The sequence below is a fragment of the Microcaecilia unicolor genome, chromosome 12 (assembly GCF_901765095.1).
Source record: "Microcaecilia unicolor chromosome 12, aMicUni1.1, whole genome shotgun sequence".
Classification (NCBI taxonomy): domain Eukaryota; kingdom Metazoa; phylum Chordata; class Amphibia; order Gymnophiona; family Siphonopidae; genus Microcaecilia; species Microcaecilia unicolor.
Window position 1 is genome coordinate 91,027,013 of NC_044042.1, and position 20,249 is coordinate 91,047,261.

The 20,249-nt window shown below is 44.3% G+C and overlaps 1 protein-coding gene across 1 annotated transcript; it reads right to left on the minus strand.

Annotated features, from left to right (window-relative positions):
- Positions 1–773: 773 nt before the first annotated feature.
- Positions 774–17,199, minus strand: LOC115481401 (aquaporin-5-like). Its single transcript, XM_030220489.1, has 4 exons — positions 16,690–17,199; positions 11,775–11,936; positions 4,953–5,033; positions 774–950 (listed from the first exon to the last, which is right to left on the minus strand). Exons 1-4 carry the CDS (start codon positions 17,197–17,199, stop codon positions 774–776), a joined length of 930 nt encoding a protein of 309 aa, XP_030076349.1.
- Between the last annotated feature and the right edge of the window lie 3,050 nt (positions 17,200–20,249).

Below are 20,249 nucleotides of genomic sequence, written 5' to 3' on the forward strand. Positions count from 1 at the left end.
TATGTTATTCCGTACAGCTCTACCAGAAATGATGATATCATGAGCTCTTGTGACCACAGAAGTACCTTCTTCAGATATGATGCATTGCCAAAACCTAGTCATATATCAGCTTGCACTACTGATGCATAGATTGGTTATGGTAAAGCATAGGGAGGTTATGGTGAAAAGCAACTCAGTTTTGATGATGCATAGGTCAGTTTAGTGATGGAGACCTAAGGGGCTTGATGAATGAGACCTAAGGGGCTTGATGAATGAGTAACAGTCTCAATAATTTCAGTAACTGTTTAGATTATTACAGACTTTGCTGGTAAGATGTGTGTGTGGTGGTGGTGGATGGGAGGGCAGAGGAAGGAGCTTGAGGGAATAGGTACTGGATTAAGTATATGAACATCTATAATCATGTGCTCAAGATAGCAGAGAACCAAGAGGAAGAGAACAAAATCTGACTTGGATACGGAGTGATATTCTGCAAGTGCTCAAGTTTGTACAGTTGGCAGCTGGGACATGTCCTTGCAGGGTGGACAGAAATCACTGGGCAGACGTGACAGGCCAGTTGGCCTTTACCTGAAATCCTCTATGTTACCAGATTACTTTCAGAAGGACAAGAATCTTTGGTGAGATATAGCTCCATTTTTGTGAAACACAAACCAATTTTCATGCTAGGCAGCTGAAATTTGGAGACCTATGGATCAATTTTGGTTTTAGTCCTACAGTCCATGTCAGACTAAGCGTGAAGTATCTCTTTAAACTAGTCCTCTTTCACACTGCATGAGTTACTTCAGTCCTATCTCTTGGCCTTTTTCTGTGCTCTGCTGTGCGTCATCCCCTTCCTCCTGCCCTTTCCTCAGTGTCCTCAGCCAGTCCCTCAGACTCTTCCATTTTGGGACCAAGATTACATCATATGTAAAGGCAGCAGTAAGCCCTCCACAGATTGGACCTGCCCAGTAAACCTTTAAAAAAGCAGAAACACAGGAATTAACAATTGCTGAAAGTCAGCCCTGCCCATAACCCCTACTACTACTACTTATCCTTTCTATAGCGCTACCAGACGTACGCAGCGCTGTACACTTGAACATGAAGAGACAGTCCCTGCTCGACAGAGCTTACAATCTAATCAGGACAGAAAAACAGGACAAATAAGGGATAAGGACAAAGAGTAGCAAGATTCCGGAATCCCAAAGAGTTACAAGATTCCATGCAGAATCCCAAAGAGTAGCAAGATTCCGGAATCCCAAAGAGTTGCAAGATTCCATGCACAATTCCAAAGAGTATCAAGATTCCGAAATCCCGATGACTACTACTACTACTTATCATTTCTATAGCGCTACTAGACGTACGCAGCGCTGTACACTTGAACATGAAGAGACAGTCCCTGCTCGACAGAGCTTACAATCTAATTAGGACAGACAAACAGGACAAACAAGAGATAAGGGAATATTAAAGTGAGGATGATAAAATAAGGGTTCTGAACAAGTGAATAAGGGTTAGGAGTTAAAAACAGCATCAAGCTGCACCTACAGCAAGCAAATTCTATTAGCAAACCACCGTCAGCAATCTTTTCTCAAATGATGTGACCTCTTGAATTGTCTCACCAATGATATGTAAGAAACATTATCACCCCTTTTACTTTTTTTGGTGCACGTGTCTCCCTGTGCTTAAAATTTATAAAAATAAATGATACAAAAAGGTCTCCTTTGCATCCCAGCACTCTTACGGCTCTTAACTTAATATACCCTGGTCATCTTATTTATCAGTGAGCACTCATCTGAAAAGGTCCTCTCAGATCCCTTTCTTCCTGTTCCTGGAATTAATCTTTGTAACCTCTGCCAGGCTGGGGACCCTCAGATCAAGGGCGTAGCCAGACTTCGGAGGGAGGGGGGTCCAGAGCCCGAGGTGAGAGGGCACATTTTAGCCCCCCCTGGCGCTGCCGACCCCCCATTTTTAACCCCCCCTGCCATTTTTTACCTCCCCGCCGCCACCACCACCTTTGACCCCCCCCCAATGCCAACCCTCCCCCACCACCGGGTACCTTTGCTGGCGGGGGTCCCCAACCCCCGCCAGCCGAAGTCCTCTTCTCCGGCGCAGCCGCGTTGCTGATCTGCAAGGGCAGGCTTCTCTTTCTGTGAGTCTGACGTCTTGCACGTACGTCATATCTCCCCTCAGCCATCTCTTCCCTAGCTGCTTTATCCTTTCCTCATACGGAAGTTGTTCCATCCCCTTTATCATTTTTGTCACCCTTCTCTGTACCTTTTCTAATTCCGCTATATCTTTTTTTGAGATGCAGTGACCAGAATTGCACACAGTAGTCGAGGTACAGACGCATCATGGAGCAATACAATGGCATTATAACATTTCTCATTTTTGTTTTCCATTCATTTTCTAAAAATTCCTAACATTCTATTTGTTTTCTTAGCTGCTGCTGCACACTGAGCAAGAGGTTTCAACGTAGCATCAACAATGACACCTTGATCCTTTTCCTGGGCGGTGACTCCTAACATGGAACCTTGCATCACATTCCTCTTTCCCACAAGCATCACTTGGCACTTGCTCAAATCAAACATCATCTGCCATTTGGATTCCCAGTCTCGTAAGGTCCTCTTGCAATTTTTCACAATCCTCTTGTGATTTAACAACTTTGAATAACTTTGTGTCATCAGCAATTTAATTACCTCACTAGTTATTCCCATCTCTAGATCATTTATAAATATGTTAAAAAGCAGTGGTCCCAGCACAGACCCCTGTGGAACCCCATTATCTACTCTTCTCTATTGAGAATACTGACGATTTAACCCAACTCTCTGTTTTCTATCTTTTAACCAGTTTTTAATCTACAATAGGACATTACCTCCTATTCCATGACTTTCTAATTTCCTCAGGAGTCTTTCATGAGATACTTTGTCAAATGCTTTTTGAAAATCCAGATACACAATATCGACCAGCTCACCTTTACCACATGTCTATTCACCCCTTCAAAGAAATGTAATAGATTGGTGAGGCAAGATTTCCCTTGACTAAATCCATGCTTTATATGCTGTGTAATTTTGGTCTTTATTATAGTCTGTACCATTTTGCCCAGCACCAATGTCAGGCTCACTGGTATATAATTTCCTGGATCACCTCTGGAACCCTTTTAAAAAATTGGCATTACATTGGCCACCCTAAATCTTCTAGTACCATGCTTGATTTTAAAGATAAATTACATATTACTAACAATAGCTCTGCAAGTTTATTTTTCAATTCTATCAGTACTCTGGGATGTACACCATCCGGTCTAGGTATTTTTCTACTGTTCGTTTTGTCAAATTGCTCATTACATCTTCCAGGTTTACAGAGATTTGTTTTAGTTTCTCTGATTTGCCAGCATTGAATACCATTTCTGGAACTGGTATCTCTCCCACATCTTCCTTGGTGAAGACTGAAGCAAAGAATTCATTTAATCTCTCTGCTATGGTCTTGACTTCCCCGAGTGCCCCCTTTACCCCTTCATCATCTAGCTGTCCATTGATTCTTTTGCCGGCTTCTTGATTCTAATATACCTAAACATTTTTATTATGTCTTTTTGTCTCCAACGTAATCTACTTTTCAAAGTCTCTCTTTGCCTTCCTAGTAAGCGCTTAGCATTTGACTTAACGTTGCTTATGCTGTTTCCTATTATTTCCCTTCAATAAATCTATGTTGGCTTTGTCTCATTAATCCATGCTTTTGAATATGCTCTGTAATTTTGTTCTTTATAATAGTCTCTACCATTTTGCCTGGCACCGACGTCAGGCTCACCGGTCTATAATTTCCTGGATCACCTCTGGAACCTATTTTAAATATCGGCGTTACATGGGCTACTCTCCAATCTTCCGGTACCACACTCAATTTTAAAGATAAATTACATATTACTACCAATAGTTCTGCCAGTTCATTTTTCAATTCTATCAGTACTCTGGAATGAATACCATCCTGTCCAGTTGCTACTCTTCAATTTGTCAAATTGCCCTATTACATCCTCTAGGTTTATAGAGATTTCGTTCAGTTTCTCTGACTCGTCACCTTTGAATACCATTTCTGGCACCGGTATCTCTCCCAAATCTTCCTCAGTGAGTACTTGATCTCCAGTGATAATTGTCCGTTTCCCTGTGTGTGTGTGGGAATTCTGCTCCGGTCACATCTATTTTTGTGCAAGAGTGTTTATGTGTATGTGTGGAGTTCTGTACCTGTCTTTTTTAGTTTTCCTCTGGTGTCTTTCTGTGTTGCTGCTATGCTGGTGTTCAGCCGTCAAAAAAGTATGCTCCAGTCAGGCTCTACTTCCTTTGCGGTTTCTGACACAACCTCTCCCGTCTTGACTGGGGAGCCTTCCGCTGAGTGCTGCAAGTACCGGTGCTGCAGCCGCTGGTACATCTCAGCTCCAGCTGCCGGTGCATCTCAGCCCTGCCGGTGCTTTTCAGCTCCAGCCGGGTTCCTCCATTCGGCACAGATGAACCGCCAACAGTGTCCGTCCCAGTTATCTCTGGTCGTGCTACTCTGGTAACTGGCTCAGCGCCAGTTGGGCTCTGCCACATGGCTCCGGCAAGCCACCCTCAGGGGTCAGCTCCGGTCTGCTCTTTCCTGATACATCGGTTGTGCCACTTCGGACAAGGGGAAGATCCCCGCTCTGATCAATCCGGTGATGTAATGCTCTTACTCCGGCAGCTGGCCGGGCTGAGCATCAGTTTGGTGTCCCTGTTGTACGGAGTTGGCCAAGGGTCTCTGTTCTGTCTGTCCCAGGCAAGTGGCCGGTATAGGGAGTGACTAGGCCTGTTGAGGTTCGTCTGGCTCTACGCGGCTCTTATCAAGAGGTATTACATGTCAGGGAATGAGCCAATCATCCAGCCTTAAATGAAGTACATAGTACCTAGTAGCACTATGCCATAGATGCTAGTGATAGATTTATTACCCAGCTGAGACAGATAGTAGCTATGTCTTACCCAATGATGTGTAAAGACAGACGTGATCACAGCTGGGCCCAAGGACCGTGCAGGATTCATGCCGCAGCCTGTGTATCTGACCTGGGAAGGGGGAGAAGAAGAACACAGGTACTTACAGTGCCAAAGAAAATCAAATACTAGAAATGGTAGAAGAATGAGTGTCACAGAGTAGATGTTTAGCAGTCTTCTTTTAATCTTTACTGGTACCAATTCTCTGCTGTGTGTAGTTTAGGTCATGCTTGAACAATCTAGTTTGATGGAGTGTTGAGGCAGAAAAGTGTAAGGCAGGTGTTTGGATCTATTACCACAGAATAGCTGTAAAATCATGGGTCTCCTTGTGCTTCCTATCACTGGTTATTACGCCATTTGTTCGCTATCTCGACATCCTCAGCATTTACAGCTCTCTGTTTATACTCCTGCTTGCCCTTCTCCTCCTCTGGAGCTCTTGTATCTAAGCTATTGTACCTGCTGAAACAAATTGGTTGAATGATGCTATCAAATCATTTTCATGGTACTTTTACTGGGTGATTGAAACTGGAAGTGGAAGCAGGGCAGGATTAACAATACATAAGCAAACCTAAGCAAACATACATTTCTGGGCCTCCCATTTATTTCTTTTCTATCCCCTCCCCCCCATTACATTCATGTTGGCTTCCCCTATTCATCATTCATTTCCTGCTATTCTCCTCCCCCCCCCACACAGGGCTGGCATGGAGGGGGGGGGGGTGCAAACAGGACAGCTGCCCCGGGCCCCACAGCTCCAGGGGGCCCCATGGTCCTGGTATCTTTTCTCCTTCTCCTCATCCCAGTCCAACATCTCCCTTCCTTCCCTTCACTTTCCCGATCTACCTTAACACATGTCTTTTCATATGGGTCACCGGCGCGGCAGCAGCTCTGATATGCTACCTGACACTTTGCTGGGGCTTTCCTTCTGCTGTGTTCCACCCAGGCGGGAAACAGGAAATTGCATCAGAGGGGGGATGAACATGGCAGAAGGAAGGCTTCGGCAAGGCTGCAGATGTTTTTCCACCACTTTTTTTTTAGCCGTTTCCTTAATCTTTTAAAAGCAAACATAGAAAGAAAATAAGATGATATCTTTTTTATTCATTCTACATAATCTTTTAGAATTTCAATTCCTTTTCTAAGCAATTTCACTCACCATGTGGCTGTCTGTATATTCTGTTGTTTTCACCCCAAATATCAGTGTTTTGGCAGAGAGAATCACTGTGCTTTTTGTTGCACAGGAAAGTTAAAAGGGAAGTAACTTTCACCCCTCCTTTCATTTGCTCACATGACTTCATGCTTGCCTGCCAGCCAGTTGTATTCTGCTTTACAACTAAGCCCTTCCCCCATTTGTCAAACAAAACTTAAAAAAATATATATATATTTGTAATTTGCTGCTTTCTATAAAAACTGGGGGGAGGGGGGTTGAATGTTGATTTTATTCATTCATTTTTTAGCAAAGCAGTGCTTGTGCTCTATTATGGAGGGTATTTGGTGGCTCTACATACTATGGGCCCTGTTTACTAAGCTGTACTGTAGGCTCGCTAACTTTTTAGCGCATGCTAAAAATTAGCGCGTGCTAATGATAGAGACACCCATTACATTCCTATGGGTGTCTCTAGCGTTAGTGCACGCTAAAACGTTTATGTGCTTACAATGCAGCTTAGTAAACATGGCCCTTTATGTTAATTGATTCCTTCACTTTAATTGCATAGAACATGTATTGGCACCACTTTTTTGCTCTGACAGTAATGACATGACATATAGTTCAGATTTTTTTTTCCAAATTGGTTTGAACTGTAAGAAATGTATTTGTGCACGTTGCATAGATGCACATTTTTGTCTTTTATTTTAAATAGTGCTCTTATTTAAATCTTTATAGCTATATTTTTTATTTTCCTAAAATCTGCATGTAGTCTCCTACATAGGGTTACCATATGTCCGGATTTACCCGGACATGTCCTCTTTTTGAGGACATGTCCGGGCAACCGGGCGGGTTTTGCCAATCTGCCCGTTTATCCGGATTTCTGGACAAACGGGCAGATTGCTAGCCTCCCCTCCCCTTAGTTACTACTGCCCTGGTGGTCTAGTGACCTCTTCCGTCTTCGGGGCAGGAAAGAGCCCCCTCTTTCCTGGTCAGAGCGCTGCCCTGCATGCATCCTTCCTGTTGGTGATCTCAGCGCTAATTCAAAATGGCCGCCGAGAGTTGAGGCGACCTCGCAAGACTTCAACTCTCGGCAGCTATTTTGAATCGGCGCCGAGATCACCAACAGGAAGGATGCATGCAGGGCAGCGCTCCGGGCAGGAAAGAGGGGGCTCTTTCCTGCCCCGAAGAAGTCACTAGACCACCAGGGCAGTAGTAAAGGGAGAGGGGTGACGGGGTGTGTGACAGGGGGCGGAGCAAGGGCGTGAAATGGGGCGGGTGTCCTCCTTTTTGGGGGACAAAATATGGTAACCCTACTCTTAGTCACTGATTATGTTGCATAACATACTTGATATTGATTTGTCCTTTTTATAATCTCAGTGTTCAATGGATTGTGAACATGTATTGCAAGTTTTGTAGTTTAAATAGTATGTGCATGTTTCACCAACAGGTTGCCATACATTCTGTATGTTCTAAATATGTGTATCTTTTAGTTTAATTTATTTTACAATGGTGTTTGTAAATGTCTTACGATTTTATTTATTCTGTATTTATTAATTAGATTATGTTTTAGTTTTCCTCTGACCAGGGGCGTAGCCGGACTTTGGCGGGAGGGGGGTCCAAAGCCTGAGGTGAGAGGGCACATTTTAGCCCCCCTCCCCCCGGTGCCGCCGATCCCCCTGCCACTTTTGACCCCTCCCGGCGCCGCCACCCCTTCCCTGTCCCTTTCGACCCTCCCTCCCACCGCCGCCAACCCTCCCCCGCCACCGTCAGGTACCTTTGCTGGCGGGGGTCCCCAACCCCCGCCAGGCGAAGTCCCCTTCAGGCCTGGTCTCCGAGTCCGGCGTGTTCACTGATCTGGATTCTGTTTCTGTGAGTCCTGACGTCCTGCACATTCCTACGTGCAGGACATCAGGACTCACAGAAACAATCCAGATCAGCAACGTGCCAGAGACCGGCACTGAAGAGGACTTCGGCTGGCAGGGGTTGGGGACCCCCGCCAGCAAAGGTACCTGACGGCGGCGGTGGGGGGAGGGTCGAATGTAGCAGGGGAGGGTCGGCGGCGGGGGGGGGGGGGTGAAAGCAGGGGGGGCCGGGGCTAAATATGCAGGGGCCCATGCCCCCTGGCCCCACCTAGCTATGCCCCTGCCTCTGACTCATCCCAGTGGTAGGCAAAACATGACCATGTTGGGTGCTGTTACCAATAAAAATATCTGGTTTGAGAATATTTCTTCTTGATGTTTTAAGGTACACTGGAATGAGGGGAAGGCTGAGAGAGGGTAAAATGCTGGACTATGAGCAGCGGAGAGACTGGAGAAACAATTGATGGGCCAGGGATTAGAGGGGAGGGGAAGACAGAGGTGGTGGACAATGAGATGGAGGGAAGAGAGAGGGAGAGATGTTGGACCTGGGCGTGGTAGGGAAAGATGTTAGATGTGAGGGCATTCAGGAAGAGAAACCAAGCATGGAAGGGAGGGAGGGAAGAGGGAGAAATATTGGACCTGGTGGGCAGGTGGAAAGGGAGAGATCCTAGATTATGATGGGGGAGGGACAGAAAAACAACAGGAAAGAGAAGAACAATGTTGAACCATGGAGGATAGAGCCAAGAGGAAAAATGATGGACCATTGGGTGGGGGGGAGGAGTACATAAGTACATAAGTACATAAGTAGTGCCATACTGGGAAAGACCAAAGGTCCATCTAGCCCAGCATCCTGTCACCGACAGTGGCCAATCCAGGTCAAGGGCACCTGGCACGCTCCCCAAACGTAAAAACATTCCAGACAAGTTATACCTAAAAATGCGGAATTTTTCCAAGTCCATTTAATAGCGGTCTATGGACTTGTCCTTTAGGAATCTATCTAACCCCTTTTTAAACTCCGTCAAGCTAACCGCCCGTACCACGTTCTCCGGCAACGAATTCCAGAGTCTAATTACACGTTGGGTGAAGAAAAATTTTCTCCGATTCGTTTTAAATTTACCACACTGTAGCTTCAACTCATGCCCTCTAGTCCTAGTATTTTTGGATAGCGTGAACAGTCGCTTCACATCCACCCGATCCATTCCACTCATTATTTTATACACTTCTATCATATCTCCCCTCAGCCGTCTCTTCTCCAAGCTGAAAAGCCCTAGCCTTCTCAGCCTCTCTTCATAGGAAAGTCGTCCCATCCCCACTATCATTTTCGTCGCCCTTCGCAGTACCTTTTCCAATTCTACTATATCTTTTTTGAGATACGGAGACCAGTACTGAACACAATACTCCAGGTGCGGTCGCACCATGGAGCGATACAACGGCATTATAACATCCGCACACCTGGACTCCATACCCTTCCTAATAACACCCAACATTCTATTCGCTTTCCTAGCCGCAGCAGCACACTGAGCAGAAGGTTTCAGCGTATCATCGACGACGACACCCAGATCCCTTTCTTGATCCGTAACTCCTAACGCGGAACCTTGCAAGACGTAGCTATAATTCGGGTTCCTCTTACCCACATGCATCACTTTGCACTTGTCAACATTGAACTTCATCTGCCACTTGCACGCCCATTCTCCCAGTCTCGCAAGGTCCTCCTGTAATCGTTCACATTCCTCCTGCGACTTGACGACCCTGAATAATTTTGTGTCATCGGCGAATTTAATTACCTCACTAGTTATTCCCATCTCTAGGTCATTTATAAATGGAGGGCAGGAGAGGATTGAGATGGGGCAGGAAGATGCTGGGGATTGGAGGGAAAAGGACAAGGAGATGTCAGGCCATGAAGGTGGTTGTTGGGGGGTGGAGAGAGAGTAGATGCTGGCTACTAGAGTAGAGAGAGGGAGGGGAGATACTGAAAATGGTGGAACCACGTGGGGTCAAGGGGGGGGTAACAGATGAGTGCGAGGTGGATGGTGAGTTTGGGGATAGAAAAGTGGTGATGGGGAGTAGATGAAAGATGAAAAGGAATAAGAGGCTGGGGAAGGAGTGAGATGGGAAATGGGAGCGCTAGGGCTGAGAGAAGGAGATGGAAATTTGATTGGTAGTTGAAAAGTAAAAAGAAGAAGGGTAAGAAGGTGAAATCTGAGTAGACAGAGAGGCAGAAAAGGAAAAGGAATGAGTTGAAAGGGAAAGAACAATATGTCAGAAATAGGGAAGGAATGGAATAAGACAAGAGAGAGGAGAAAATACAAGATTGGATAGCAGAGCCGGTAGTAGGAGGCGGGGCTGGAGGTTGGGAGGCGGGGATAGTGCGGGGCAGACTTATACGGTCTGTGCCAGAGCCGGTGGTTGGGAGGCGGGGCTAGTGCTGGGCAGACTTATACGGTCTGTGCCCTGAAGAGCACAGGTACAAATCAAAGTAGGGTATACACAAAAGTAGCGCACATGAGTTGTCTTGTTGGGCAGACTGGATGGACCGTGCAAGTCTTTTTCTGCCGTCATCTACTATGTTACTATGAATAACAGCTACTGGAAAGAGAATTAGCAGAAGACAGGAGAGCAAAAAAGAGGCACTGGGACCAACACAATGGAAAAATAAAATGTTCAGACAACAAAGGTAGAAAACATTTTTTATTTTGAATTTATTAACTGGAATATGCTAGATTTGGGATATGTGCATCACAGTTGTCTTTGTGTTCGTTGATGTTCGGTGGTGTAGCCAGATGGATGTCTTGGGGGTGGGGTGGGGTGGGAGAGGAGGTGGGGGTCTGGGTGTTCACTATAAAAGGAAGTGCATGTCTATTTTTATTTCTTCAGTGTTGCAGTACTTGCCAAGTTTAACTTCTTGGGGTTCCCAGTTCAATTCTGGTTTTTATAATTCTATTTTAAATTTGTGATCCCTTGTTCTGAATTTGGTGAAGGTCTGCCTGTGTTCTGTGTGTGAAAAAGTCACTTAAAGTTGTTTTATGTGTGGTAGTAATGACTTTTAGGGAGAATGGGGAACAGGGGCAGGGAAGAGAGGGGATCAGGGGGGCCCCCAGCACGTGTAACATCGGCCCTGCACACACACACACACATGTTGAAGGTATATTTAGGAATTTTCCTGTCCTTGAAGGGCTTACAACTGAGTTTGTACTTGAGGTAAGGATCACATGGAACAGCAGTGGATCTGAATTCTGGCTTCTGTGGATCTCCATCCACTGCTCTTAACCATTAAGCATTTTCTCCACAACAGCCTATGGGTGTGGAAGCAGCAATAGCTTGTGAGTGAACATAGGGACTAGGTAAGCTCATGCTTTCAATGGAATGCCTTAATGGATTGGGCTGGAGAGTTCCCAAGTTACCCAGTTCTAACAGAGAGATTTAGGCCAGTCCTGGATTTCTGATAAACGTATCCTGGTGCATTATGGGACCTGTAGTGCTACTTTCAATGTGCATAATCAGGGACTACAAATAGCACTCAAAATTGGGATTTAAGTTCAAAAACAGAACTGGCCAAAAGTCTCCCTACTGAGAAGCTGGGCAAGATTGCTTGTGGACACCACTGCCCCTAATGCATGTATGGAGTAGTAGTTCCTGTTTTTCTTAGGAAAATTAGAAATATGGCTACCTGCATTCAGTGGGGCAAAATGAGGGCAGGGTCAATCTGTCCTAGTTGGTTACTCTAAGTCAATGCAAGGTACTGTGGCATTTCTTGGCACATCTGTGGGACTCCTTTTGGGTGCTGGCATTATAGTACACTGGAGTCATACTTACAGCAACCAGATGGCCAAGGATGAGAGAGAGGCCTATGATGAGATGTCTGGATTTAGGTGGTTCTCTTTTACTGTTGGATGTAGCAAAGACACAGAGCACAAGCTGGAAGGAAGTGCCTGCCTCAATCGCCAACGCCTGAAGCTGGGTGACACCGGGAGACAGCTGTTCACACAAAGCGAGAAATACACACAGTCACTACTGGGATTGCAGCAGGTATTATTTCTTATTCACCAGCTGATAGTGGGGGCTCAATAACATCGTTGAGAATTAACTGTGTAATACCCCAGTGTGCGCAACACTGATAGAACAATTATTGTTGTAGTACAAGTGTCCTCCAGGGCACTAAGTGAGTTGTATTCATACTTCAGTAGGGTCTCTGACACGCTCCCACTAAGCCTGTCCCCTCAACTGAAACAAGTCCCATTGCATGATTGGAACCACACCAGTCAATATTCAAAGGGATTTATGGGTTCACTATTCAGCTGGCGGCTATCAGTGTTTTGCTAACCACTGTCAGTGTTAAATCAAATTCAGTGCCAGGCCATGTCCGGGTTTGCAGAGCCAGCTATACATTGCCAATTACATACGATATTCAGCACTTAACCGACTATATGTTACTGCATAAAGATAGGACTGCCTTTTGTGTGGTCCTATTTATGCGACTAAACTGGCTGGTTAAGTGCTTTTCTCAATAGCATGCGCTTGCACAGTGTTTGCACAATGGCCCTGTGGTAATGAGGGTTGGCCCTGATCCAGGATAAACTGGAGCCACACAGCAGGTTAATGTGAACAGAATAATAAGGTGTCAGGTAGGAGTCCTGTTCAATTCACAGGAGGGAGAAGAAAAGTAAACACAAAAAAATAGTCATTCAGAACAATCCTACTGGGTTAGACCAATGGTCCATCTAGCCCAGTTTCTTGCTTCCAGCAGTGGCCAATCCAGGAACCCAAGCAGTAGCAACATTCCATGCTACTATTCCCAGGGCAAGCAGTGGCTGCCCCCAAGTCCATCTCAATAACAGAAGAACCCAGATACGCTAACCGCCGTTACCACATCTTCTGGCAACAAATTCCAGAACTTAACTATTCTTTGAGTGAAAAAATATTTCCTCCTATTTATTTTAAAAGTATTCACATGCAATTTTACTGAATGTTCCCTGGTCTTTGTACTTTCTGAAAAGGTGAAAAATCGATGTACTTTTACCCATTCTATACCACTCAGTATTTTATAGACCTCAGCCATCTCTGTTCCAAGCTGAAGAGCCCTAACCTCTTTAGCCTTTCCTCATATGAGAGGAGTTCCATCCCCTTTATCATTTTGGCCGCTCTTCTTTGAACCTTCTCTAATTCCGCTATTTCTTTTTTGAGATCTGGTGACCAGAATTGAACGCAATACTCAAGGTGAGATCGCACCATGGAGTGCTAAAGAGGCATTATAATATTCTTGGTCTTATTTTGCATCTCTTTCCTAGCATCCTGTTTACTTTTTTAACTACCGCCATACACTGGGCAAGAGAGTTCAGTGTATTGTCTACAATGACACCTAGATCCTTTTCTTGAGTGCTGACTCCTAAGGTGGACTCTAGCATCAGGTAACTATGATTCGGATTATTCTTCCCAATGTGCATCACTTTGCATTTGTCCACATTAAATTTCTTCTACTAGTTGGATGCCCAGTCTTACAGTTAAGAACATAAGCACTGCCATATTGGGAAAAGACCAATGGTCCATCGAGCCCAGCATCTTGTCTCCGACAGTGGCCAATCCAGGCTTCAAAAACCCGGCAACCCTCCCCCCCCCCCAAAAAAAAAAAAATTATCTCCCTGGCGTGAACCGATGTTACATTAACCCAGTCTATATCTGGATAATTGAAATCACCCCTTATTATTACATTGCCCATTTTATTTGCTTCCCTAATTTCCTTTGACATTGCTGCATCCGTCTGCTCGTCCTAGCCAGGCGGATGGTAGTACACTCCTATCACCATTTTTTCCCCTTTTCATGTGGTATTTCGATCCACAAAGATTCCAATAGTGGTTTTGTATCCTTCAATATTTACAGCCTATCAGAGTCAAGGTTCTCATTAATATACAGTGCTACCCCTCCTCCAATTCTATTTACCCTATCACTACGATATAATTTGTAGCCTGATATCACTGTGTCTAAGTTCTTCCTGCAATTTTTCACAATCTGCATGCGTTTTGACAACTTTGAATAGTTTTGTGTCATCTGCAAATTTAATCATCTCATTTGTCATTTTGATTTCCAGATCATTTATAAATATGTTAAATAGCACCGGTCCCAGTACAGATTGCTGTGGCACTCCACTAATGACCCTCCTCCATTGAGAAAAATGGCCATTTAACCCTACCCTCTGTCCAATTCCTAATCCACAGAAGGACATTGCCTCCTTTTCCATGACTTTTTAATTTTCACAGGAGTCTCTCATGAGAAACTTGTCAAAAACTTTATGAAAATGTAGATACACTACATCAACTGGCTCACATTTATCCACATGTTTGTTCACGCCTTCAAAGAAATGAAACAAATTGGTGAGGCAAGACTTCCCTTGGCTGAACCCATGCTGACTCTATCCCATTAAACCATGTTTTTCTATGTGTTCCATCATCTTTATAATAGTTTCCACTATTTTGCCCAGCACTGAATTCAGGCTTATCGGTCTGTAATTTTCCGGATCACCCCGGATCCCTTTTTTAAAAATCGGTATTATATTGGCCACCCTCCAGTCATCAGGTACTATGGATGATTTTAATGACAGGTTACAGATTACTAACAGCAGATCAAACCAGGCCCTGCTGTGCCTTCTAGAAGCTATCCAATCCATTAATGCTATAAGCTGTAGCAGAAAGTTCAAAGTTTTAAACTATGGGGGAAAGGGTTTTACTGTATAAAGTAAGCTGTGCTACAAGCTAAAGTTAAAATTCTAAACTGGGGTTTCCTGTGACTATCAGCTCTGCTCTGCACAGATGCTATGGTAAGAATAGTTCCTTAACTGCTAGCCTATGAAACTGTAATAGAAACTTTAAATGATAAACAAACAAAACCCCATTCCAGTGGTGTGCTGGAGCAGTCTTGCACTGGCTCGCCAGAGCCGTTTGTTATTTTTTAAAGAATTTTGGGAGCCGGTTGTTAAACTTTAACAACCGGCCCCCAGAATTTGGGCTGGGGTGGCTCAGATCCCTTCCTGGCAGCGTCAGCTCCAGCTGTCCTGTGGCTGGATGTCTCACTCTGACTCTCACGGCAAAACAAAAAACAGCATGAAACCATAACCCTCCGTGTTCTGCTGCCAGCTTCCTTCCTCCTCCCTCTCCAAAACAGGAAGTTACATCCTGAAGGGAGGGAGGAGGAAGGAAGCCAGTAGCGGTGCACACAGAGTTACGGCCCCAAACACACGATTTGATGCTGTTTTTTTGTTTTGCCCGCCACCAGTGTGAGGATCGCAGTTCATGTTTCCTGTTTCAGGCCGCCGCAGTACCAGCCCGGAAGGAGAAAGAAAGCCAGCAGCCGCGCATGCAGGGCTGCAACTAGAGGTTAGAATGAGAACAGGAGATGCATGAATCAAGATTCTACGGAGGTTTGTCTCTTTCTCCTACCCTATGCAGTTGTCATCCCAAACAAAGGGGGTCTTTTACTAAAGCTTAACTCGAGTTATCTGCAGCAGGGCCCATAGGAATAAAATGGGCCCTGCTGCAGATAACTCGAGCTAAGCTTTAGTAAAAGACCCCCAAAGCAGTCCTTTGAGCTGCTGCATCCATTTATAATCTCACTTGTATGTTCAAACATGCCAGCTTTTCATAGGTAGAGTAGTAATTTGTTATAAATTGTAATTAGTGTGTCATTTGGAGGAGGGGCTGGTTCTAGGAACATTAGCATGTGTGTTGTATTCCTGCAGAGATTTTTTTCTCCTAGTAAAGGGCCACTAAAACAGGCATCATGTTATGAGGATCAGGTGCTCAACATCCAGAGTTTCTATCTATTTATTTACTTATTTTATCTATGACATTTGTATGATATTATCCCACATTAAACATGAATTAGGTTGAAACCTGGGAACATTTTAAATCTTTTTTTTTCCTGTGCCTAGATCAAAAGAGAAAGATAGTTGGCATCCCTGCCAGCAAAGGTATGTCTAGCATGTCCACATGGGGGGGGGGGGGGGGGGGGGGGGACAGGAGAGTGAGGTATGCGTTGATCCTGGTAACCTGGGTTCGATCCCCACTGTAGCTCCTTATGACTCTGGGCAAGTCAATTAACCCTCCATTGCCCCAGGTACAAATAAGTATCTGTATATACTATGTAAACCGTGAAAACCCAACTGATTGTGACCCTCGAGGGCTGTGGTTGCCCAGCCTTCCACCAACATATAGAATAATTACTGGCTTCATGGGCACTGATACACTTAATCCTTTTAGCTTTCTTTGTTTTCCAAAAAAAACGAAATTCAGGATGACAAACCTCACCTTTCTTTGAGCTGAGATTTAAAAAGCCAGGACTAGCAGGAAATACCCAGGAACTCCTGCAGTCACCCTTTTCTTCCTGTATACTGTAAAGGACTTTCTGGGCACCAGTCCTTCTGACTCCACAACTCCACCCACCCCAAATCGTAAAGCTGTCAGCAAATTCAAACTCCAGTTCATAAGGGAGGCTGAGCCAAGCCTAGTTTTGTTTCATGGCATGCATGAAGCTGAAATTCTGCAGTCCTTGGAGATATGGGAACTACAAATCCATAGATGCACTGAAGGTAAAAACAGAACTGGCTCACATCTGTCCTTATGACATGCAACAAATCAATAACTAGACCTTGGTGGCATTGCTTCAATTACAGTTCTCAGCACTGTGGAAACACCATTGTCATTTTACAGCCCCCCAATCAGTTTCAGTTCTGTTCACTCACCTTGTTAATGCCCAAGTCTTTATGGACCTGTCCTGGCGTCAGTCCATAGAGAGCAGCTGAAGCAGCAATGGCTCCCAGCAGCTGTGACAAGACATAGCCCAGAGCCCAGGTTGGCCTTATTCTTGTAGTTGCTGCCATAGCCACAGTGACAGCAGGGTTTAGGTGACCACCACTTAAAGGACTCACGCAGAAAGACACGACCACCAGCGCAATCCCGAAGGCTAAAGCGATGGGAACCACTTCAGGGCCAGTTAAAGCAGTAGTGGGTCGGACACCCAGCAACCCCAAACTAGCCCCTTGAGCTGCATGGGAAGTGGTGCTGGCCTGGTGTGTGCTGGCATGGATCGGCATAGTCCCGGTTAGGGTGTCTGGCTGAAAGGCAGGTGGGATCCAGGTTATGATAGCTGCCAAGCCTAAAAAGACAACTATTGCAGTTCCTAAGAATTCTGCCAGCACGGCTTTCAGAAATAGAAGGGTGCGAGTTTCCCTCAGCATCCCAAAGAGTTTCATCTTTGACCGATTCCTCTTCTGGCTACTGGGGCTTTAGTTTCCTCCCCTCCTGTGTCTCTTCTTTATTCATCCTGAGCAAGGTGACGTACACAGGAGATGGCAGCAGACCAGAGGCAGCTACCAAGGACAAGTCAAAAGTGTGTATGTGTTGTTGGGCGAGTTGGGGGGGGGGGGAGCTTAAACACTCAAAATACCAGCTAGGGACCAGGTTTAAGAATCAGGCAGAATTAGAGGAAATAACCTGTCAATTCCTACACATCAGACCCTTGCAGATCAAATGAAAAGAGGCCCAGGATTTAATTCTCTGCAGTTTGTGAAGGGTGTTACTTCCACAGGAGAAAAAATATTAGACCAGCAAACTTTCTCTTTTTCCCATAATTGTGCATAAAACGCCATGGGAATTTTGTGCTGCATGGGGCAAAATTTAAGAATCAGAAAGAAAAGACCTAAATTTTCTCATTATGCTCCTTTAGCTCCACAAAATTCCTGACTCCAGAAGAAGAGTTCCCTGTCACCGCCTTATGGTAAAAAGTTCAGTTTGGCTTGACTGTGGGAAACCAGAGCTTCCCTTGCCTGTTCTGTACCTGTGCTTGAGACATGATCTGTCAACTCCTTCTCAGAGAAAGACTCAGCCCCTTTGGGGGCATGCTCCAGAAAGCATCTTTCTCCTTGGGAAAGGCCAGTGAAGGTCAGGCAGTGACAAAGGGAGCACAGTGCATATTACACAGAGCTCTCAAATGACAACCAGATCACTCAGTCCAAGAAAACATGGAAAGGACGTCAAAGTTATTAAAACAAACCTGTGCAATTGAAAAATAGGAGGCAAATAGAAAATATAACTGTGAGGGAAGGGGGCACAGTTTTCACTCCCCTCAGATTGCAGAACTAATATATTTTTGGTTATGTAACTGACAAGGGTTTGGCTAGATTTTAACATTGCATCCTCTATGCCAGGACTTAATTTGTAGACAAAAAGGAAGTGAACTTTGGGGGTGGGGTGGAGCTGGATGAGAATTTACTCCTTCACACACATTACATCATTTGTGCATAAAAAAGAAACTGGCATGTTCATTTATTATTTATAATTCTTTTTATTAAATATCACCAACAGTAGTACAAATTTGCAACACTATGAACAAAATATTGGACTAAAATCAATGGTTTTCTCAACATTTATATAGTTGATATCAGTCACAACCAGTATTGCCCCATAGGACTATATCCATGCAGTACTGATGTCTCTTAGAAGGTGTTTTGATAGATAGGCTCTCCAAACATTTCTCTCAACCTGTATACATTTTAGCACATTTTAGCATGAATCTTGTGACATGTAATTGTAGTCCCTTAAGAGTTTGCATGCATGCTTGTTCTGCCCTGGTTTTACAGCCTGCTTCACTGAAACACACTACTCAGTAATTCCTGTGGATTCTTTTGGATTCGTATTAGGTAAATGAGACTTTTATTAGATGTTCTAAAATCTAAGATACACAATGATATATATATATATATATATATATATATATATATATATATATATATATATATATAATGATTAAGCTATATACAATGATTAGCTACATAACTGTTAAGAAACAATACCTATAAACAATCATTACATCACTGGTCCCTATATCCAAGCAACGCTAGGAGTTTCTAGACCAGGAAAAGAAGCAATAATACACTATAATATGTATATGTCCATCACTGCTCCTTACATCATCCAGGCTTTTTACATCAGCTGAGAGAAGCCCCTTTTTCAGCGAAGCCAGCGAATCTGGTTCTATGCAATGTGTCCACCCATAGATGATCTTCCAGCTTCACTGTAATAGGCCCCCTTTTTTGTTAGTCTTAGAACTCATGTTCAGAGCTAAAGAAAATTACAGAATGCTTGAGAATTTCTCTGTTTTGAAACAAGCCATACTGTGGGAATGTAGTCACATGTTTCTCAGTTCAAGTGGCCAGTCTGAACTTGAAACAGGCTCCACCTCTTCCTTCACATACCAAATTAATTAGAGCTTCATCTTATCTTCTACATTCCAACTTATTTTCACACAATCAAAGTTAAAAATCATTTTTAAACAGGATTACTTCTAATCAAAAATACAGACTCCGAGTGCACTTGTCGTTCAAGGCAGAGTTGAAAGACAATCTTTAAAATTCACTTCCACTACCATACTTTTCCAGCGTCATACAGAATATTAACCAATGTAAATTTTACTACAGTACAGTATGCTAACTAGAGGAGGAGACAGATTTTGGAGGGAACTCCTTTAGAGTATAAAACCCCCTTCCCAGATTCAAACCTCGTCTTCTGGTCCAGTCTCCCCACCTTTGGTCCTTTGCTGTAAGGGGAGAGCCCTCCAAGCCTAAGCCCTATTCAGTTGCTGTAGCCACTAATATACTGCCCTGCAATCCAAATCCAGTACCATAATGTGAAGTAATACAAAATCTTACAAAAGTCATCCATAAGTACATAAGTAATGCCACACTGGGAAAAGACCAAGGGTCCATCAAGCCCAGCATCCTGTCCACGACAGCGGCCAATCCAGGCCAAGGGCACCTGGCGAGCTTCCCAAACATACAAACATTCTACACATGTTATTCCTGGAATTGTGGATTTTTCCCAAGTCCATTTATTAGTTGTTTATGGACTTGTTCTTTAGGAAACCGTCTAACCCCTTTTTAAACTCTACTAAGCTAACCGCCTTCACCACGTTCTCCGGCAACGAATTCCAGAGTTTAATTATGCGTTGGGTGAAGAAAGGTTTTCTCCAATTTGTTTTAAATTTACTACACTATAGTTTCATCGCATGCCCCCTAGTCCTAGTATTTTTGGAAAGCGTGAGCAGACGCTTCACATCCACCTGTTCCACTCCACTCATTATTTTATATACCTCTATCATGTCTCCCCTCAGCCATCTCTTCTTCAAGCTGAAAAGCCCTAGCCTCCTTAGTCTTTCTTCATAGGGAAGTCGTCCCATCCCCGCTATCATTTTAGTCGCCCTTCATTGCACCTTTTCCAATTCTATTATATCTTTCTTGAGTAGATT